This window comes from Phascolarctos cinereus, unplaced genomic scaffold (assembly GCF_003287225.1).
Source record: "Phascolarctos cinereus isolate Bilbo 61053 unplaced genomic scaffold, phaCin_HiC Scaffold_4;HRSCAF=312, whole genome shotgun sequence".
NCBI classification, from domain to species: domain Eukaryota; kingdom Metazoa; phylum Chordata; class Mammalia; order Diprotodontia; family Phascolarctidae; genus Phascolarctos; species Phascolarctos cinereus.
The window spans coordinates 716,353,409-716,376,954 of NW_027555847.1; the positions used below are offsets into that span (position 1 = coordinate 716,353,409).

The following is a 23,546-nucleotide window of genomic DNA, read 5'->3' on the forward strand; positions in this document are numbered from 1 at the left end:
TTTTTTTTAAAGGGGTATGTAGAAAACACCAAGGTTCCCAGCCTAGGGACATTAATTAGTTCTCAAAACTAAATTAGACCAAGCAGCATTCCAAGGGACAGTGGGGTCCAAAGAAACACTCTCATGCCTGGCTGATTGATACACCAAACCGCTTTGCAGGGAGTCTTTGATGTTGAGTGGGATTTAATACAAAATGCATTAGTTACATTATTATTAGAATATATTGCTTGAGGCAATATTATTTGCAGCATACCTGTACTGAGAAAACGATTTTCTCTACTTTGAAATGTTGTGCTGGGTTTTTTTTCTCTTACTAAACAAGGGCTTGCCATTTCAAAAACAAAGGGAAAGTAAAACATCCAATTTCTTTGGCACAGCAGCCAGAAAGCCGGCATTTCCCATAGTATCACATTTCTGAAGTCACGCTCTCCCATCAGGCCTGAGTATGGGAAATGGCACCAGCCCTGCCAGGATGCCCATCCTGCCCCTGGCCTGGTACCTAGGGGGCACTGCTCTATGCACTGTGATAGCTAGCAAAGTTGTTCCCCCAGGCCCGAAGCCAAACAAAACAGGGAGATGCCTACAAACTGCCCGCTCCAGCTTTTCCATCTCGGGGCCGGCAAGCCGCAGGCGTCATCTTCTAGGTGGCACGGTGATTCTGTCGGTTTCCCAGGTGGATGAGTGCAAGGGCTTGAGGAGAGGACCTGGGAGAGCGGTTGGGGTTACAGGTCTTTCCCTGAGCTCCCTTTCATCCTCCTCTGCTGTCTACTCTCTGGGTTAGAAGACAGCTTGACAGAACCGTGGGAGTCAGGAGAGAGCTGAGCTCCAAACCAGCTGCTTCACTGACTGCACGTGTGACCCTGGGCAAGTCACTCTCCTGTTTGAGGTTCAGTTTCTTTGTAGATAAAATGGGGATAAAGATTCCTGCTGGACCACTTCACCGTTTCTGAGTTTCAAATGACACGATGTGTACAAAACAATAAATCATTGTCTGTCATTTTATTTTTAACACAAAATGGACCCAGAAACAAGGCCAAGAAAGAAAGAAAAAGAAAAGGGAGATGGGGGGGAAGGGAGGGGAAAAGAGAAAGGGGGAAAGACAGGGAGACAGCTAGACGGCCTGAGGCTGGCAGGGGGAAAGTGAAGGAAATAGCACCAGGCAGTTGGAGCTGTTTTGGGCAGCACAAAACCCTTGGCAATTTTTCCAAGGTGGAACCAAAACTTAGTGAAGTATAACTCTGTACATGGAAGACTTACTCTCTTTAAAAAGTCGATGCGTCCACAAGCAGGTAGTAAGGGCCTCCTGTGACTCAGACATCATGAGAAGCAGCAGGAAGCCAAGAAAGGCTACACCTGACGAAGCACCCATCGACCAGCCCCACTCCGAAGAACTCAGCGGGAGCCAACCTGCAAACGCCTATGTACAAACAAGGCAGAGCCACGGCCAACTGGGAGCAGCCTCTACGGGGCCGGGACCCAGGAGGCTCAGGAAAGGCCTGTAGAACGTGGGCCTTCAGCTGAGGCCTGGAAGACACCAGGGAGGGCATCAAGTGGACACGAGGCGAGTGTGCCAGGCGTGGGAGCAGCTGAGGGAAATGCCTGCAGCTGGGGTGGAGGGGCCTGTGCCAGGAAGAGCAACGAGGCCTGCCCCGCTGATCAGAGGCCTCGCAAGAGAACAAGGTGAAAGAAAGCTGGGAAAGTAGGAGGGGGCCGGGTTATAAAGGACTTTTAAAAGGCAAACAGAGGATTTTATATTTGATGCTGGAGGTAAATGCAACCTTTTTATTGATCATTAAAATACCGAAGAGTCTAAAACAGTTCCACTCCCTTTTCTTTAAAATTAATAAATGGACAGGCAATAAGATGTGGTCCCTCCCAGCTGAAGAGCCCTGCTCCCTTGTTTGTCTCCACTGGCACCAAGACCTCCACCCTCAAGCCCACAGGGTGCTCCTCCAGCTTGAAGCCTGCACTGCATCCTACTGGGATCGACTTACTCTGTCTCCTTCCTTCCAGTGGCAAGGCTCCCCAGCAAACCTGCTGCCTCTCTCTGTGTCTTCTCTCCCCCATCCTTCCTAATGACCTGTGTGCGTGTGTGTGTGTGTGTGTGTGTGTGTGTGTGCATGCATGTGTGTGTGCAAACAGGCATTTATTAAGCATTATATCTTGCCATTGGACCTGGATGGATCCAGAGGAGAGAGTGAGGCTAATGACTTTGCACAGTCCTCCCTCAGTTAAAACCAATTCACTTGCAAGTCAAGACATCACCTTCCTAAAGTCAGTCCTCTTTGAGAACAAAGAGCAAACTACAATCTGTGAGCAGTAACAGCTGCCCCACTGATGACCCAACTAGCCATTTCCAGTTGGCCAATGCTGATCGCTTGCTCCTTCCTTCCTTCCTTCCTTCCTTCTTCTTCCTTCTTCTTCCTTCCTTCCTTCCTTCTCCTTCCTTCCTTCTTCCTCCTTCCTTCCTTCTTCTCCTTACTTCCTTCTTTCCTCCTTCCTTCCTTCCTTCTTTCCTCCTTCCTTCCTTCCTTCTTTCCTCCTTCCTTCCTCTTCCTTCCTTCCTTCTTCTTCCTTCCTTCCTTCCTTCCTTCCTTCCTTCCTTCCTTCCTTCTTCCTCCTTCCTTCCTCTTCTTCCCTCCTTCCTTCCTTCCTCTTTCCTTCCTTCTTCTTTCCTTCCTTCCTTCCTTCCTTCTTCCTTCCTTCCTTCCTTCTTCCTTCCTTCCTTCCTTCCTTCCTTCTTCCTTCCTTCCTTCCTTCCTTCCTTCTCTCCTCTCCACATCAGGAATCACACACTCACCTGTGGGCACTCCGCCCAAAGGAATATAAAATTTGATCGCTTAAACCTCACAAGATATCTTGGGACTTATAGGGCTAGATTTCTTTTTTAAGGACCATGCCTTAAATTCAAATCACTCTGACTTTCAATGACTGGTCAACAACAGGTCCCAGCCCAAGCCTCACTTGGTCATTGTTGGGGTTTGATGGCTCAGAATGAGTGTAAATCACAATTGTTTCTGTTTTGGCCAGAAACCCTGAGGGTCTTTCCTTCCCAGACTGATTTTTTTTTTTGACTAAGTAAAAGAGGCCTTTTTTTGCCTCATTTCTTACCTAGCCTTAACCACTGAATGGGCATTGCCTCCGACACACTAAGACCTGGGAAAGACCTTCGCTTAAGAAGGTCAAGGTCTCCCTCTGCATCCGAGGCCATCTCCAATCGTCCTGATCTCTATCTTGGTGCTGGACCCAGATGGCTTGGGAGGAGAGAGTGAGGCTGGTGACTATGCACAACCCTGCCTCCCTCAAATCCAGTTCACTTGCATATCGAGACATCATCTTCCTGATGTCATCATCCTCTTCAGGAAGGAAGGACAAACAACTCCAAGAACAGCTGTGTGCCAGCCACTGTGGGAAGCAATTTACAAACATTACCTCATTTGTTCTCCACAATAATAACTCTGGGAAACAGGCACTATTATTATCATCATTTTACAGATGAGGAAACTGGACAGCAGTTAAGTGACTTGCCCAGGTCACACAGCTAGGAAGTATTTGAGCCTGAATTTGAACTGTGCCTTCCTGTCTCCAGACCCAGAGCTCCTTCCACTGTAACACCTAGAAGAAGGCAGTAGATGGTGGAAGTAATCCAAGGTTGGACCGTAGCAGATCAGCAATAGGATAAAGGGGCCTGGGACTCAAGAGAACAGAGCAAAGTTGAACTGGTTCACCCAAGGGTCAAGATGCGGATGATAACCTGGGAAAGAACTGAAGAGTGCAGGGACTGGAGGTCACAGGTTTCAGGTCTATGGGAGAGAAAGAGGTGGAAGTAAAACCGATTGTGATCAGATCATGGGATTCCAGAGTGCATGAAGATGGGGCGGAGAAATAGGTCATGAGAAAGGACTAAGGGGAAGAACTGGGAGGTCAGGGTGCTTTAGGACATCAGTACATACAGTGAAGGCCAGCAGTATGAGGGCAGGAGCCAGGCACCCATTGTAGGAGGAAGCAGAGCATCCTGGAGGTTGGTAGATGGCTACCACCTGAATCTTGATTGGTTGATGTCAGAGAGGAGAGGCTACTCAGTGATGCAAGCTGAGGGAGAACCTCCCAGCGGCCACAGGGAGCAGGAGGACAGCACCTCCTCTCACCAGACCAGTGAGAAAGGGCAGCCCGAGGACGGGAGGCTGTCACTGGGGGGGGGGGCGAGCTCAGTAATGGCCGGGGGATACAAGGACCAAGTGCAAACCGCTTCATTTGTCATCTTCAGCCCGTTACGACCTGGCTCTGACCTCCCTCTCCTGCAATCTCTGGTGCAGCCAAATGGGCATTTTGGCTGCTCCTCCCGTGGGATATTTCCTGCCCTCATCTCTGCCTCAAAGAAGCTTTAGTTTACTTCACAGCTAAGATCAGGCTTTCCCCGGTATTCCACCCCAGTCGCTAGCACAGGGCCCTCCAAAATGACTTCATGTTTACTGTCTACACACTTAAAATATCATCATGTAATCAAATGTAAGCTGCTGGAGGAAGGAACTGCTTCATTCTTGTCCTGTGTCTGCAGCACCTAGCACCATGCCTGGTAATAGCCAGCACTGGGTAAATGTCTGTGGACTGACTGATTCTGATTATCCAAACCACGCTGCATCCTCAGTCACGACCAGGGAGGCGGCAATGGTTGGCATCGAAGAGACAACCAAGGACAACGGGACACCTGTCTGCAGGCCGCGGGTCCCTGGCCTGTGCTGGCAGGCTCTGTTAGCCCCATGTTTATACCAGAGCATGAACGAAATATTTACTGAAGGTCCACCAGGTGCAAGACCCCCAGCCCTGGGCACTACCAAGGAAACAAAGAACAGTAAGACATGGTCCCTGCCCTCACTGGAGATGTAAGCCTCAGAGAATTAGGCACAGCCACCTTTTCCCACCGTTTCAATTGTTTTGTCCGTTTAATAAATGAGGCAAATTGACTAAAGTAAGACAGGGTCTCAAAATGGATTAGACAAAGCTTTAGAAGGCTACTTCTAACTGCAGTTTTGCACTAAGTCCTGGAAAATGTATATAATATGGCTTTTATTTTACTTCTATGACTCTATTAAATCTATCACTCTGATTTTAATATTTTTTAGTGCTATCCCTAGGAGAGTATAAGACCTTTCTTCTCTCCTACCCACTACCTACATATATATATGTGAAATGTGATTAAAATGAAAATCACATTTGGGAGAGAGGAGAGGTAGAAGGTGACAGACTGGATTTGTAGCTATGTAAGGGAGGAGGGAGCTACTTGGAAGGAGGAGAGTGGGAGGTTTATATCCTGAGGCTGACTGCATGTGATTGTACTAACCCTGCCTCTTTCTCCTGCCCCTCCTTTCTACCATGAGTCTTGGAGCTCCAGGTCCAGCTGCATAGTCCCCAAAGGAATATGGGGCCTCTCCAAAATACATACTGCAGCATATTACCCTGATTCTGCCTCCTGGTTACGGCTTTTCTGATATTTCCAAACACATGTGGGCCTCGCATATATTTTTGGTTATAAGAATCCCGTGAGGTACAATGGCAATTCTTAGAAAGCAATCCCAGGATTCATCAGCGTGGGCACTTCTCTTTCCAATGCAGTTTACAATCTTTCCATTCCCCAGGAGATGAGGGCTCAGAACCAAACCACTGATCTCCTGGGGTCTGACTGTCTAGTGATAAGCCTCTCCTCTCTGTCCTCAGCGAGGCTCCTAGGATGACAGGCGTTGTCAGGTCCGCCAAAACTTTTCCACTCTGTGAGGCCCTGCTACCACATGTATTTTACTGGAATTAGAAAGTCATTAAAATTACAAGTTCCTCAAATTTTCTCTAGTCATTCCATTCATTTATTCTGCACTGTCATCATTTGACCCAATGCAAGTACAGATGCACCAAATACTAGCAGTAATGATCTTGTGCTCTCATCACCGTTTCTACCCAAACAACTGCACTGACTCATGCCACACCATCTTCATCCTCCCAGTTGGCTCTTCATGGCTGCATGGGAGCCCCATTTTACACTGGAGTTCTCTCTACCCAGCTCCTTCTGCCGCTACAAAAGGACTATGAAGGACATTACCAGTATTCTTCCTTCTTTATGGGTTGCCATGGCCAAAGCATTCATCACCTAGGAAGGAGTTAGACTAGGCAGCCTCCATGACCCTACCAAGCTTTAAACTGATCATCCTTGCAGCCAGTTGACTGGTGATGAACCTCTCCATCCTCATCTAGGCTGGCTCTCAAAAAGGAGACATATTCTGTTACTGGCACCTTTCCAGTGTGGCTGGACTTGCCTTCAAGAACCCAGGAGCCACACCCCAACAAGCCACCTGCAGAGCAGTCCTCTATAGTCACAGGGCTACGTAGAAACCAAGAGAGTTTGCTTAGATGGACTCATCACTGCCGCTGAACATCACTCCACAGTCACCTAAAGCCGATTTGATTTAAACAGAGATTTCCCGTTTCAAAATAGAAGTCTGTGTTCCCATTTATGCCCCCGATTTCATGCGAGCCCAGAGTGGGAGTCTGGGAAGCTATGTTCTCTGTGATATTAAATGCACTAACTAAAGAAAGCCCTTTAAACAACTTCCAAGGCCAGTCAAAGATGACTACCTAGGAGCTGCTTTTTCATTTAAACCAAACACAGCCTCGTATCATTTCATTCCCTTCTCTCTAATCAAATAAATCTGGTCTTTCTACTTTCCAGAGGGATTAAAAGGCTGGGGTGTTTTGCTTTTCTCATGCTTTAGTGTTCCAGTCCTAAAGTGCACTGTGATGACAACAAAAACTTGGGGGGTTTCTAAATTGGCTCTTCACCAGAGCATCTGAAGGTCCGAGGCAATGTTCAACGTGAAAATGAGCCTCACTATTGAACAGCCCCTGCCATGGCTGTCTTGCCAGATTTTCTGGGCCTCCCTCTCCCTCCCGGTAGATGAGAGTGAGCATCTCAGGCCTTACCCAGATTGGAGGAAGCCCGCCCCTCGGCAGCTCGGTCTTTGAGGTTCTCAGCGATGTCCAGCTGCTGCTCGTGGTACTGCTTGGCCCTCTCCAGGTCCTGCATGCACCTGGCTGCGTGCCCCAAACCGGCATAGGCACGCATCTCGATGGACTTCTCCAGCAGCTCCTGGGCCAGTTCTAGCACGTAGTTATGGTAGGACATGGCCTTGTCAAAGTTCCTCCGGTAGTGGTAGGCACTGCCCAGGTTGCTGTAGGCCCGGGCCTCCTCTCGCTTGTTGCCCAGGTCCTTGGCTATTTTCAGGTGCCGCTCATGGCACTGCACGGCATTCTCAAAGTCCCCCATGGCGATGTAAACAGCGCCCATGTTGCCCAGCTCTCTGGCTTCAGAAAGTTCATCTTTGGACTGTTTGGCCAGAAGAACACATTGCTTGTGGCTAGCCAAGGCATTAGGGTAGTCTCCGATGGCTGTGTAGACATGGCCTAGGCTGCTCAGGGCTGAAGAGGCGGCCTAGGAGGAAAAACAAACAAATGGGAAAGGTTGAGAAACCCAAGTCCTTCAGAAAACAACAGGAAATGTGATGGAGCCTCAGGGAATATTACACATTGCTCCATACTCAGAATCCTAGGGACAATTTTGCTAATATGCTGTGAACCTAATGAGAGCCAAGAATTATTCAACCTCACAGTAAACGCAATGATAATGGTTACCTTTATGTGGAGAAAAGCAGCATGATGGAGTGGCCAGAGAGAGGGCCTCAAAGACATTTGAAGCCCGCCTCTGACCACATATGGGTGTCTGACCCTCGGGCCACAAGAGCGCCCCCTTCACCTGGGAGCGCTCTGGAAAACTAAGAGTATCCATCGTCAGGGAGAAAGGGTGAGCCGCCCTGGTGGAGGGAGCTTCCTCCCCAGGGAAGTCACAGGTTCAACTTCCATTTCTGGTGGGGTTTTTGGCTATCAGAAATACTTTTTATTAAACAACTTAACAATTAAAAGGGCTTTCCACACACAGTCTCATCTGATCTTCATAACTCCTGTGGTTGGCAGACTTGTGTGGGAATGCCCCTTTTACAAGTGACTCCAGGAAGGCTCAGCTAAGGGCAAGGATCTGGCACTCCTGGCCCAGTTCTAATGACTCCACATCTACGGCTCTTCTTCTATATCACTCGGAAGCTTGTCACGTGAGATGAGGAGGAATGATTCACCCCTGTGGGCATGTGCCTCCATGTGCTGTTGACAGAAGAATCTGGCCTAAGTTTTGATGTGCGTGATGTGATTATTCTCTCATCCCTGGCACACTGTAAACAGTGGTCAAAAAGTGGAGAAACAAACCATTGGGCTTCGTCCGGTAAGCACAAGCGGCTGAGGACAAGGAGCCTCTTCCAGCGGTGTGAGCATGCAGAGGTGGCCCCACAGGCAGCAGGCATACTGCAGCCGGGGGCCAGGCACAGCTGAGGTGCACACTGGGGTGAGCGTGCCACCTTGGGCACGGATGGCTGTAACACGGCGGCAGGGCCCTGGCGCGTGTGTCTGAGCAAGCCTGCTGCGGTGTGGCTCAGGCAGCAAGAATAATGATTCCACCGCGGCATGAGTGTGTCTGTTGGATGGGGGCATGGGGACAGGGAGAATGCTGCCAGGACAGAGCGGCAGCAGTGAAACTGGGAGCTTGCCCGGGAACACGCATCGACCCAGATATAGGAACTGAAGCCTGGCACCCACTCTGCACATGTGACCTAGCAAAGCCAAATGCTTCTGCAGAAAGCAGATGAGCTGCAGCTCAGATCTGCACAAGTCTGGGCTCCCATACACCCAGCCCTGCCAGAGCCGATCCTGCCCTTGCCCACGATGATGTCACCATGTATTTTGGGGGGTAGACATTTTGAATACACTGTTCCTCATCTCTGTTGTCTCCCCATGAGAGAATAGAGGCTTCTGGAAGGAAGAGAATGGTATGTAGGCCTTAACATGCTGGGCCAGGCATAAAGTAGGTACTTCCTAAAGGCTGGCTTGCTTCAGTGCCGCAGACATAGGGCTTATAGAGGCTTGTACACCAAGAGCCTTCAGGGCAGAAGCCATGGACCTCCGACCATTCCCCTGCACTGCCCAAGGGGACACAGCAATCTGGGACCTAGCCTTCCAGGAACCCCGCTGTGAGAGTAAAGACATTCACCGAGGGCGTGATGGCCCCTTGATGTGGTGGGGGTGACGTCGGGAGCCCCAGCTTTGAGTCCCATGTCAGATACTCACTAGCTGAGTGATCCAGGGCAAGCATGGACATTCTCTGGGCCTCCTTTTCCTTCTCCGCCAGATAACAGGGACTGCCTGCCACCCCCCAGGGCTGGCGGGATAAAGGCCTTCAATGCTACAAACCCCAAATACTACATGAGGACGAGCTAGAGTCAGCAGTTCCAGTTCTAGACCAGTTCTGGACCGTGGCTGTGGTTTGAAGCACTGGTCCCTAGACAGGTCCCAGGCAGGCCAGAATGGTCTGTGCTTCCAGGACTCTCCACATCTGTTCCATGGCAGCTCCCAAGGACAGTACGGGGAAGGGATCCTGGCCTCAGCAGCTGTTTCTCTAAATGCACTTTTTCAATCAAGGAAGATCCTGGAATTCCTCTATTCCCAGATGAGAGCATCTCTGAAAATAAGGCCAGGGACTCCTGATTCCTCTTCTCTGCTGGGTGGGTGAACATGATCTCTACTTTACTTTTCCCTGCACCTGTTCAGGTCACTGCAGTGACTTACAGTGTCAAGAAATGTCTTCGTCTGTTGAGATATATCCCACCCCATCCCTCTTACCCCAAGGGCAGAAGTGATGGAGGTGGGGTGGGCAGAGTTGTCAGCTAGCCAGTGTGAAACCCATCCATAACAGAAGTGAGAAAGAGCTCTCATGACTCCTTGAAGCTGTGGCGGTCCACTGCCCCACTCCAGAGCAGCAGAGAGGAAACGTGACTGATGTCCCTCCTGAGAGGCAGCATGGGCTTCTGGGAAGGACGCTGGCTCTGAATGCCTGTTCTGCTGCTGCGTGACCTCCAGCAGGTCACAGCTCTTCTCTGCCTCATCTGAGGGCTACACCAGAAGATCTCCAGCATCCTTCCAATTTAAGTCCTAGATTCTCTCTCTAACTTTACAGTGGGGTAAAGAGGGGCAGGAGAGGTGAACCTTCCCCTGACCTCCAACCAGCAGACAGAGTCAGAAAAGATGAAGTGAAATAACAGTTCTGTCCATTTGTAATGTGACCATCACAATCTTCTACCTCCTTTTGCTTCATATTAACTTTCCTTTTTGCTTACCTAAAAAGTTGTGTTTTAGTAGAAAGAGCATTGAACAAGCGGTCGGGGGATCTAGGTTCAAATACTGACTCTGCTACTAACTGGCTGGGAACGTGTGGGCACGTGGCTCTCAATCTCTGGCCCTCAGTGGCCTCATCTGTAAAACGGGGATAACAAAGCTTGTATGATCTCCTTCCAAGGGTACAAAAAGTTGAACTAGGATTCATTCAGTTCACATGCATTAATTGAAAGAACATTTGTGGAACACCTGTTGAATGCGCAGGGGTGAACTCAGAGCTGGAGGAGGTGAGAAGTGTGGATGAGACATGGCCCCTCACCTCAGGGAGCTTACAGTCTACATGGGAGACAATTCACAACATGACACTACTAGTGCATCAGAGAGAAATACGTAGAAAGCGAGGTAAGGACCAAGGGGAAGACCATTACCTACCAATGGGGAGCTGGGAAAGGCTTCATGGAGCAGGTGCATTTGACTGGATTCAGCAGACAGGGTTAAAGGAAGTTCGGACATAGAGAACCGAGGGCACAGAGTGGGTGTAAGGAGCAGGCTCAAGAGAAAGAGGTGTCGTGGGGAAGCACAAGACGAGATGGGGCTCGGCTGGCTGGAGGGAAGAAGGGTTTCCCTATGTGCCTAGGCTAGGAAGGTCCCCAGGTCCCCGAGGAGGCCAGGACGGGCCGGGAACAGCACAAGCACAAAAAGAAGGGCTATTTACTTCTCTGCCCACTCTGGGGTGCAGGTCTGTTATTTCAATACTGAATGGACCTCTGATTGCATTAGCATGGGCAGACCCTCCACCTGCACAAATATCAACTTCTCTTCTGCCTTATTAGACAACCTTGTGAAGTTCTATGGCTGAAAACAACCACCCCAAAATCCCACCAATGTGGGGTGGCTGGCCCTCAGATCAAAGACCTTGTGTGACCTAGGCTCAGACTCCAAGGCTTCCTGTTTGACAAGAGCTTCTGGAGCCTGGGCTCTGCTGAGGGGTAGAAAGCAGGAGCTCTTCCTCCACGGGGGTGGGCCTGCCCAATGCCAGGGGGCCCAGAGTTCAGCAGAGTGTGCTGGAGGTGTCCTCCTTTCTGTCGGGGGCATTCTGTTGGATGGTAATGGAATTCTTCTGGAAGCTTGCATGTCCTTCTCAAAGGCCCCAAGGAGGCCATTGTGGGTGACTTTCCAATGGGGTGCTGACCCCGGGCACCTCAATGGTGGCCTCCACTATTTCTGCCACCAAGCAGAAGTTGGCAGCGGGAACTCAACGTATTACAACTTTGACTAAACAGCTCTATTCCCATCAGTTGCCACTGCAAACAAAGTCTGGGTGTTTTACTTCTCCCAGGCAAATCGTCATGTAATGAGATTTATCAGTTAAACGAACTACAAATGAATGACTTGTTTTGGTTCCTGTTGCCTGGAATACGGTTACAGCTGAAACTGGCTAAAATTCCAAGCTGTTTAGCCGCTCACCAGACTACCATCTATGGGAAAGACGCGGCTGTACCACAAGCAGCTGCCACTTCTGACCCCAAGTGCACAGTCCCTTCCAGCACTGAGACGCCTGCGCCGTGCGCACTGGCATCACAGCCCTGGGCTAGGGCTGCTGCTTCCCACAGTGGGAAAATATGTGAGCATCTGCATTCAAATACAGAAATACATGCAAATAGTTATCATCAAATATTTGGTTGGAATTAAACAATATTTTTTCTCTTTCCACAACAAATGAATCGCTCATGGTCTCACCAGAGCATATAATCCTGACCAGAGATGCTGAGTCATACCCCGAGAAATCACTCACCCAAGGATGATTTTTAAAAAGGAAAGACACCAATTGAGTCTCACAAGACCCCAGAATCACAGATGGGAAGAGGTGAGAAGGCCTTTAGAGACCACCTTATCCAACCCCCTCAGCTTACAGAGAAAGAAACCCAAGCCGCCTGCCCATCCCAGGGCACGAGGCGCCTACCTGGGGTCACACGGGAAGTCAGGGACAAGGCCAGGGGTGGAACCTGGGTATTCTCACCTCTCCAGCCACCCTGCTCTTCAGTGCACTAAAGGCTGAGGCAGCAGGGAAGGTGGGTCTCAACCTGAAGCAGACTCTTAGCATTCTTAGTCTGAGATAAATCTAGAAGGGCCCTACTAAAGGACTGTACAATACATATGCAACCTTGATCATGGTGGTGACAGGTATGATGGAGCATGATGATAACAGCTGTCATTTCATTTCAACCCAACAAATATCTGTCAAGTACCTATTATGTGCCAAAGATCAACAAACACAACTCCCCCCCCCAAGGATCTCCCATCTCGTTGATGGTTATGCCATGTACAAAGGTACATAAATACAGGAGAGTTGGAAGGGGGAGAGAGCATGCTCTGTGTAGGAGGTAGCATCTGACGTGATTCTCGGAGGAAGTAAGGAATTCTGAGAGGCGAGGTGAGGAGGAAGGGCATGTAAGGCATGGGAGATAGCCAGGGCAAAGGCATAGTGGTGGGGAATGAAATGAGGAGTTTGAAGTAAGACCCAGACCATAGAATGCTTCACAAAAGAGGCTGAGGGGTTTATATTTTAACTTAGAGACAATAGGGAGCCATGGGAGATTTTTTTTAATCAGAGGAATGATGTGTCTTAGGAATATTAGTGGGGCAGATGGGTGGAGGATGGGTTGGAGAAAGGAAGCGAGGATAAGGTTAATAATAACAACTAACATTTATATAGCACTTACTATGTGCCAAGTACTGGGCTAAGTGCTTTGCAAATATTGTCTCATTTGATCCTCACAACAACCCTGGAAGGTAGGTGCTATTATTATCCCTATTTTACAGATAAGGAAACTGAGGCAAACAGAAGGAGTTAAGCGACTTGCTCAGGGTCACATGGCTGTTAAGTGTCTGAGGATGGATTTGAACTCAGATCTTCCTAACAGCAGGCCAGGGCTCTATTTATTGTACCACCCAGCTGCCCCAATTAGGGAACTGTTGAAATAGTTCAGGTAAAGGTGATATGAGTCTAAGTTAGGGTGGCAACCGCGTGAATGGAGGGAATGGGATGCACTGTAAGATATTCTGGAGGTAAGCCGACAAGACTTGGTAAATGATTGGATTAGAGGCAAAAGGTAATGGCCAAGGACCGTTCCCAGTAGGACCCTTTGTGCCTAAGAGGGTGGTGGCATCCTCAGCAGAGGAGGCGCCTTTGGGGAAGGGGCAGGCCCAGGCAGGATGGGGAGGGGTGGAGAAGAAAGCACATTTTGTGGCTGACATGTTGAGATGGAGAAGCCAGTGGGGCTTCAGGATGGAAATGCTCAGTTCCGGTGCATGGCTAGAGTGCAGGAGTCTTTGGCACAGACATGGTAATAACTGATTCCATTGTTATAATGATTTATGGGTACAAGACTTTATATATGATATGGCCTTGATTCTCCCAACAGCTCTCTATGGATAGTGTAGCAAATAACGACTGTCCTTTCTTAGAGAAGCAAGCCAAGGCTTTGGGGAGTCAGCTCACTCCAGTGGAAAGACTGCCAGATCTGCAGACTGAACCCCTCTTGGCTCTGCCACTGTCTGGCCGTGGTCATGGGAGCAAAAGGCAGTGCAGCTGCAGGCCGTCCCAATGCCTCAGTTTCCCCGGCTGTAAAATAGGGAAATCACCTCTATTATCCACCTCACTGGGCTATTGCCTTTGCAAAGCATGACAGAGACTGCAGCTGTCGGTATGACCGTGATCACTGCTCCTGTCGTCACTAAGGAGGTTATTCAAGGCTCCAGGCTCCAACAGCACAGCCAGCATGCGCAGACTCACAGAAACTCAGTAGACAATGAGTTCGACTCCTGCCTGAACACGCATCCCGCCCCAACAACCTATGGGGCCTCCTAGGTCTGGCCATGGCCTGAAGATGGCCAAGGCCGGGCGGGCTGCCCATTACCTACCTCATTGCCCTTAGGGAAACCAGTTATTGTTGGGAAGCTTGTCTTTCCAAGAAGCCAAAATGTGCCTCTTGGAACTCCCACCCACTCATCACAAGCCTGCCCTCAAAAACTGAAGCTAGCTCTCATCACCCTCCCGAGTCTTCTCTGCTCCAGGTGAAGCATCCTCAACACCTTTAAAAATAGATTCTGAAATTCAGCTAGAGGACAACAGTGACATTTGGGCTTTTCTCTAGCCCTAACTGCAGACTCTCTTGGGCAGCTTTTTCTGATCTCTGAAATGGCAAGGGCTTCTTCCCGAAATGACCTGGTGTTTCACTTTGTATCTGTATGTTTACATTGTTCTCTCTGATTGTGTTATTTTCCTCCCCAGAGGACTGACACTGTATCTCTAGCATCCAGAGCAGTGCCACACACGCAGTAGATACTCAATAAATGCTTATTAAAATAAATTTAATGGAAAGATCCCCACCAGTGGCTTAGGAATCCCAAGAGCCAGCTCTTTGAGGCTCCTGAGATAGAATTCACCTGGGGCCAGTTACTAGCACTCTCCAAGGACAGCCAAGTACTCTTAGGCCAGGGGCTCCTTATTTTGGGCTTCAACCCACCAATTAAGTTATTTCTAGTCTTTTTTCTTGCTGATTCAAAGATTATTTTCCTTGTCAATCAAAGAAAACAAAACAGTTGAGTAGTGATGTCTATTCATGGTCACCTGGTCTCCCCCTGAGCAGAGGTGTGTATATGTGTGTATATGCATACACACACACACACACACACACACACACACACACACACACACCCACGTGTCTGTTTGGTTGTCTTCAGCAGCTCCAGCGTCCCTCATGTCATTCTTACCTGCTCCACACTTGCACATTCAGCCTCTATCATCAGCCTTGACACCTAAATTCTCTCCAAGTCTTTTGAAATTGGAAGTGAATCCAGGAAGTCTGCATCTTTCCCTTCAGATACCATCCCCTTTTCTAATGATAGCTGCTTCTCCTTGCGCCTTTCCAAATTCAGTCTTGAAACTTCCCCTCCCTCCAAGGACAGACTTCCTCTAGGAAATTTTAGTCCCCTGGAGCCTACCTCTCCTTTTTCTACAGCCTTTAAAATCAGTTCTCCCAAAACCAAGGGCCCTGTTACATTATCTGCAGCATTCCTCTCTTCCATCACAAATCCAAGGAGAAAGCAGACACTTTTGACCAAGGTTCCCACCATAACTGAAGCCCCCATCACTCCTACGTCATCTTTTAATGCCAGGCTTGTGACCTTCCCTGGCCCCAGTCCCCGAACTCCTCATCTGCTTCTTTCTGACTGCCTAGGTACAACAAGACTGTTTTTGTTTCTGCCTCCAAGGCTTTTCACTCAAATGCCTGCCTCTTGCTTCCCTACACAACTGTTTTTTGGTTTGTTTGCTTTTTTTTGGTTAGGCAATGGGGTTAAGTGACTTGCCCAGGGTCACACAGCTAGTAAGTGTTACGTTTCTGAGGCTGGATTTGAACTCAGGGTCGGTGCTCTATCCACTGAGCCACATACCTGCCCCCAACTGTTTGCTAATATAACCTGAAGCTCCACCTTCTCCCTCTACCCAACCCAATCCTATTCTCCTGTCCCTTTGAATAAAGCAGACCCTTCCAGAGCCATATTTCAATCATTCGTGCCTTGCCTAGCAAGGCTCAGAGATAATTAGAAGGCTATTTTCTTTCTCTCCCTTTGCTTTTCAGTTTTAAGTATTTTTTAAAAAATTATGATTTGCAAAACTCTAGGCATGTGTGTGTGTGTGTGTGTGTGTGTGTGTGTGTGTATTTTTTAAACCAAACCTTGTTAGGTGCAATTTATCCCTGACAAAGAGCTCATCCACCATTCAGAAATCCAAATTCTGTTCTCAGACTTGTTCTTCTAAAACTTTTTTGCTGCTATCTTTCATTTTAACATCACCTTCATTTCTGAACACATTCCCCGCCCCCAACCCCTTTATAGAAAGCCATTGCTTGTAACAAAGAATAAAAAAGAAAGAAAAAGAGAAGTTGGCCAGAACTAGCCAACACATCATCCGTGCTGGACAGCCTCTTCTTAACCAGTTGTGATTCAAAGCAAAGGGGGCTCTGTCTCCAACGCCAATATTCTTTCCCCAATTTGAAGTTATTTCCTTGAAACATATCCTCTCTCTCCCCAGATCTTCTGTAGCAACTTATACTCTTCTTAATACCTTGCACCTTCTTCCACCTGTTACAGTTATCTGCATGCCTCTCTTAAATCCCTGATCAGACCACAAGCTCTTCGCAGACAAGGAGGACTGATTGATACAGAGAGACTTAGCACCCACCTAGTGAGTGCAGTGCACTCTGGGCAAATCCACCAGAGGAAAGGTTTGTTCCACTTTGCCACCCCATGTTTCATAAGCTACAGTTCATCACCTGAAGGTCAGCTTTCTGGTGATTAGCCCTGCTGAACTTAGCGAGGCTGAAGCTCAGATGACAGGCAGCCTTTCATTCTACTCCTCGCTCCATCCATAAAGTATTTCCCACTCAGTCCACCCAATGAGCACTTGGCCTCTGCGGGCCTGAGGACTCCCTCCGTGCCACATGAGGTACCAAACAAGGAATTCAGAAGAGGGTATTGCGTGGAGTAGACACTTAATAAATGTTTATTGAATTAAACTGTATGAGAGGCTCCTCTGGTTTAAATCTATATGGTGATAAATCTAGTTTAGTTTCTTTGATGTATACATTTATTTATAAATAAAGCCTTTTGTGTGTACTAAATTCACAAAAGCTGCCAGGTAGGAAGGCATTCAATAAATACTGATTGACTGGTTAAAGATGATTAAAATAGACCAAAAAGTCACCTTCTTCTGGTGCCAAGAATACTGCTCTCCCTCCCCTTTATCATTAAAACTCCACCACATGTCTGGGGTCAGGAAACTCAGATGATTCTAATGAAAGCAAAGCCCTTGGTAACTAAAGGAGAACCCTCAGTTCAGTCTGGTTCAACGGTCAGAGGTCGCCTCTCTAAAGGGAGGGACCGACCCATTGCCACAACAACCGCACCAGCTGCTTTTAACAAATGGCTACCATTTTTACTTTGAGGCACATGATATCAGCATTGAGAAGGACATCGAAATAATAATAATTCATAGTGCATTAGGATTTATAAAGTGTTTAACTCACACCACCTGTATAAGGATCAATAGCTGGTATTTACAGAGAATTTTACAAAGCATTTTATATACATTACAGCACTTATTCCCAGCAGCCTTTTGGGCAAACAAGTATTATCACACCATTTTACAGAGAAGAGGATGGCCTAAATCACTAGTAATGGAGAAATGTAAGTCAAAACAATCTGAGATTTCACCTCCCACCAACAAATCAACAAAGATGATAAAATATGGGAATAGTCCGTGTTGGAGGGGCTGTGGAAAGCCAGTCACATGACCTGTGAATTGGTACAACCATTCTGTAGAAAAAAACTTGAATTATGCAAACAAAATAGTGAAGATGCCCTTATCCTCTGCCACAGACCAAAAGGAAAAAAAGAAAGGCTCCACATGCTCCAAAATACTCATAGCAGCACTTGGTGGTGCCAAGAACAGGAACACAGCAAGCGGCCAATGACTGAGGAACAGCTATGCAAGTTGGTGAATGAATGGAATGGAATACTACCATGCTGTAAGAAATGACTAAGGTGATGAAGAAAGAGACAAATAAGGTGGGAATAACGAAAGGAACTGATCCAGAAAAGTAAGCACAATCGGGAAAACAATATATACAATAACTACCACAACGCAAATGGAAAGAATCTGTTGTTCAGCCATTTTTCAATCTTGTCTGATTCTTCTCAACCCCATTTGGAGTTTTGGCAAAGACATTGGACTGGTTTTGCCACTCCCTTCTCCAGTTCATTTTACAGATGAGGAGACTGAGGCAAACAGGGTTAAGTGACTTGTCCAGGGTCACACAGCTAGTACGTGTCTGAGACTGGATTTGAACTCAGGTCCTCCTGACTCCAGGCCTGGCACTCTATCCATTGTACCACCTAGCTACCCAAGGAATGAATACCTACCACAAAGCAATCCAAAGTGTATTTGGGGAAATAATAAAGGACAAGCTTGGCCCCAAAGAAGAGATGAGAAAACGTTCCTACCCCTAACTTCTATGCTTTTGTGTGGGTGGGGGGTCCATAGGATTCCCCCCCCCCAGTTGTAGAACATTGAATATAAGGTTAGATTTTTTGAAATGTTGACTGGTTTTGATGAATCTTTCTTCTTTCTCTTTCTTTTTTTTAAAAGTTCTTTGTTATAAAGGTACCTGGTTTTGGGAAGGGAGAAAGGAGAAATGTAGGCAATGTAAAAACAAAATATATCATTAAAATGGATTTTTACAAAGGAAATAGGATGCATAATATCTGAGCAAGAAAAGAATTTAGAATATGAAGTGACAGAGCTGGAAGGGATTCTGGTGCCTTGAACATTGAATGTCAGAGCCAGAAAGGACCTTGGACCAGAGACCACAGAATGTTAAAACTGGGAGGATACTGGGAGATCATTCACTAAATGCAGGGCATTTAGTTAGCTTTATCTATGAATATTATGTAAATTAAAGGTGATTCCCACCTTACCAGAAAACTGGTCAGTGTATACAACCTCTGTAAAGTCTTCTGAAGGCTCAAGCCAACACACTGGCAAGACCAAGCAGAGACTGAATTCAGGTTTTGTTGCTGCCGTAAGAAAGCCTTCGAGGTGAAACTCTACAAGGGGTGGGGAACCTGTGGCCTCTGTGAAGTTAGGATTCAGTCAAAGGGCGGCACTGGAGGAGACCTAGAGGGCCACATGTGGCCTCGAGGCTGCAGGTTTCCTACCCCTGCAAGGGAGTGCACGACCACGGCCTACAGAGGAAGAAAGGGCACAGGGCCACTGAAATGGAAAGGAATTTGGCTTCTGTGGCCTGGGAAATTGTCGATCTTTTCCATGTTGCATATTTGTGATACTTGTCAGGTTTTTTACAGTGAATCTAAGCCTCTCTTGCCAGGGCCTACATCTGGACATGGAGGAGGAGCCGTCAGCGGCTGCTGAAAAGGAAAGAGGAAGTCGTCCAACACGTGGGCCTTCCTTTGGACAGTACCAGGGAGTGGAAATGGATGGACTGGAGCTTCCCAAGGTTTCCCCACGGTAACCAGGCAGCTCTTGCTAATACTGAGACCAGAGGAACCTTCCAAATAATTATTTTTGTCAACATTATTTTAGAGTCAAAAGAATAATGCCATGTCAGAAAGAGCTATTACCTGGACTTATGAGTTGAGATCACAGGTGATAAATTATTTGTAATGCCCAAGCATTAATACAGCAATGTTTTCAAAATAAGAATTTGTAAATGTGCTTTGCTGATGCAAATTAACAAATTAATAAGGAAACAGGCTTTCTGGTACAAGACGCTGAGGTGACAGATTAGCTATTAAGAGCAATTTATAGGTCATAAGATATGAAAAGTTGGCAAGAAACCCTCCCTCTGCTGGCTTCAGAAACAGTAAAGCTGCATTTGGCTCCCAGAGGTTTCCTGTTAGGCATTTTAATTATACCATAAAATCCCCAGAATTTATAATGATTTCTTTTCTTTTTCTCAAACTTGATGCTGTCTCCGAATCTGATGCAACACCCAACAGGCAGCTTTGGAACAGGTCACAAGAACCGCAGTGAAGCTAATGACAGACATCGGGGTTGAGGGTTATTGTTCAGTCATTTTCAGTTATGTCCAACTCTCCGCGACCCCATTTGGTGTTTTCTTGGCAGAGATACTGGAATGGTTTGCTGTTTCCTTCTCCAGCTCATCTTACGGGTAAGGAAACTGAAGCAAACAGGGTTCAGTGACTTGCCCAGGGTCACACAGCTAGTCAGTATCTGAGACTAAATTTCAATGCAGGAAGATGAGTCTTCCTATGCTTCCTGGGACCCGCCTAGCCACTTAGCCCTTCCCACCACCACAGAGAGACAGGAAGCCCAGGGAGCTGCTCCAGTGGTGTGTGTGAACAGAGCTGTGGTCTCACTGGTGTCGGGAACTCCTGAAAAGCAACTCTGTCATTCTCAGCACTTTAAAACAGCGTTTCTGGCAATGTTAATGAGGACGCCAAACTCTCAGAAGCATCCTCATCATAGGTGAGCCCAAAGATGCCTAACAGATGTGGGAAAGCGACGATTTCTGACCAATCCCAGCTGATGTGTAAGAAGTTGTACAAAGGATGACAAGGACATGTAGGAGCAGAAAAGGCCATGAACCAGCCCTGAAGTAGGAACAGGCAGTGACAGATGACAGCCTCAACACTGCTCAGTTGTCTGTTAAACTACAAAGGACTCAGCACCTCAAGTCAACCTCCCAAAGGAGACTGATAAAGACATGGCCAACAATAGTAAGAGCTCGTATGTATACAGCACTTTAAAGCTTTGCGAAGAACTTGACACACGATTCCTCATTTCATCAGCACAATAGCCACTATCTTCCCCCTTCCACAGAGGAGGAAACTGAGTCTCAGAGAGATGAGATGATCTGCTCAGAATCTGGGGCTGGTTAAAAACCTGGGTCTTCCTGATGCCATATTCCATTCTCTCCACTGCACCCACACCAGGAACGGCATGGATTTATCTGAGTCTACTCCTGAGGATCTTTTCCCTCTAGTCTTCTTTAGAGATTCTACTTCTTCCCTCCTCCAAACATCTGTGTTTTCTGCTGTGATTTCTCCTTGCGAGGACGAAGGAAAGTCTCTCCCACAGAACCCCTGGCTTTGCCCTTTGAGAGGACCAGAAATGGTTTCTGAATAAGAGGGTTTCGCCTTGGGGACCTTCTTCTGGACTCTGAGCTTGGTGCTGGCCTACGGGGCAGAAGGCTGGGGGGGGGAGGGATTCCTGGCTTGACTTACTGCCCCCAAGGGTGGCACTGTCCACCCCAATCACCCTGTGCTTAGTTGGTATAAGCCCATTTTTGCCCAGGGCCACTTTCTGTTGGTCTTTGTATCCCTAAGGCCCTACCTTGGGGAGACCTATGTTCAAGTCCTCTGACACAGCCTGGCTGTGTGGCCCTGGGTAAGTCTCCGAACCTCTCGGTCCTCCATTGGGGAGGGGTTCCCTCATCTAGGAGTTCCCTCAATCAGTGGAATTACTAGTCTAGTCACTCTATCCCTCATCCCCAGGTGAAAGCTGGGGGGTAGGAATGGGAAAGGCCTCCTGCAGAAGTGAGGAGACTTCAGTCTTAGAGGAAACCAGAGAAACCAAAAAGTGGAGGTGAGGTGGCAGGAAAAGGCAGGCGTGGGGGCCAGCCAGTACAAAGGCCCAGAGATGGGAGATGGAGTCTTGGGTGCTGTGGTAAGTAGGTCAATGTGGCTAGGTCCTGGGAGAGTGCAGGGAGCAAGGGAAGTAGGGAAGGATGTTAAATGTCCAACACATGACTTTTATTTGCTCCCAGAGGTCGTAGGGAGATACCGGAGTTTATTGATCAAGGCGAGTGAAACATACATCAGAAAAATCCTTTTGGCAGCTAAACAGAGGATGGATGGGAGTGAGGACTGGGAGGGACAAGACAGACAGATGAGCCGCTGCTGCAATGGTCCTGATGCAGACTGACGAGGGCTGCGCCAGGGAGGCAGCGAGGAGGTAGCAAGGCTCTCTTCACCTCCCATCTGGACCACTGCAGACACTTTCTGGTGACTCTCCCTGCCTCGGGTCTCCCCCACGCAGCAGCTCCTACACTCGGCTGGCAAAGTGATCTTCCCAAGCCCAGGGCTAACGGCATCCCCTCCCTTACTCAGTGAACTCCGGGAGCTCCCTAGTAACTCCAAGATAAAAAAGAAAATCGTCTTTTTGTCCAGCCTTTTTGTACCTTACTCCTCTCTACACACTCTTGGTCTTCTGGCAGCTCCTCATACAAGACCCTCCATCTCCCAATTCAGGGCATTTTCATTGCCTGGCCCCACTGCCCGGAGCTCTCTCTCCTTGGCCCGGCCTCACAGCCTCCCTGGCTCCTTTCATGTCTCAGCTAAAACCCCACGGTCCGTAAGAAGCCTCCCCTGATGCCCTTGGCGCTCACGCCTTGCCTTGGAGAGTCTTCACTTCGGCCTGTGTGGGTTTCATTTGTACATCGCTGTTTGCAGTTTGTTTTCCCCTTAGACCATAGGTCCTTGAGAGCACTGTTTCCCTACATATTGCCAACACTGCTCACAGTGCCTGCTAAGCGGGTGCTTAATAAATGCATGCTGACTTGGCTTCAGTAAGACTGAAGCTTGAGGAGGACATCAAGGATGAGGCCTGGTGGATGAGAAAGACAGTGACTGCCTCAGAAAGTAGGAAAGTTGGGATGAAGGAAGGGGTTAGGGTCCAAAATAAAGATTTTTGTTCTGGAAAGTTGAGTTTGAAATGCCTATGGGATATCCCTCTCCTAGTCCCAGCACCGAGCACAGTGCCTGGCCCAAAGGAGCTTAATGGATGCTTGCTGGTTGACTGACAGACTGACTGATTAGCTGATTACTCACTCTGTGACTGTGGGACAAGTAATTTTCCCTCCCTAAATCTCAGTTTCCTCATCTGTAAAAATGGTCACAGGAGAAGCAGAGAAAACTGTCACAGGAGAGCTATCCAATCAGAGGAGGAGGCAGTGACAGCAAAGTCATGAATGACCAGTCCCCTCAGGGCATGGGCAGCAGGCACAGATGTGCCCCTGTCCAGGACTCTGGCTGTCAGGGTCACTGGAAGAGTAAAGCAGAAAAAGCTAGAGGAATTGAGCTATTATTACTACTAGCTTAAAATGCTCCATTAAGATGATTTTGGTGACTGTTACAGCAGGAACCAGTAACCCTTGATTTCCCCTTCCTGGTCTCCCCAACATCTCAAGTTTTATTTGGGGGGAAAAGTCGAGTCTCAAAGGAGCTCTTCTTGGTGCAAGCCTCAGGTTTCTGTATTAATGATTCGCTCTGGACCGTGAGGCAGACTCCGCCACAGCACACACGATTTCCAGGCCAATCAGAGCAGCTCCCTCCACACTCCCTGACTCACCCATCCTGCGGTGAGTAATAAACCATTCTTTTGTAGGAGGCTTTGGAACGTTGCCGACCCTTCTTCAAAGGACAGATTTACACTGAACAGTAAAGCTTGATGTAGGGAGAGGGAACGAGAGCTGGGCGAGAAAGTGAAGGGATTGGGGGGGGCTGATGGGGAGGAGAACTGTGCATGGAACACAGAGCAAACATTTCAGAAAGTGAAAGAGGAAAGGAAGGGCCAGTCTTTCCTGGCACAGTGCTCCAGGTCACTTAGAAGAGGTCCTCCCAAGGACAGGCTACCATTTGGGCCTATGGACAAGTTGGATTAAGAAATCATAGGAATGATG

The 23,546-nt window shown here is 48.1% G+C and overlaps 1 protein-coding gene across 1 annotated transcript in view; it reads right to left on the bottom strand.

Annotated features, from left to right (window-relative positions):
• TTC28 (tetratricopeptide repeat domain 28) overlaps positions 1–23,546 on the bottom strand; it is a 677,066-nt gene that overhangs the window by 184,023 nt on the left and 469,497 nt on the right. The window contains 1 exon segment of the mRNA XM_020996673.2: positions 6,970–7,477. Coding sequence (XP_020852332.1) covers positions 6,970–7,477 — 508 coding nt within the window.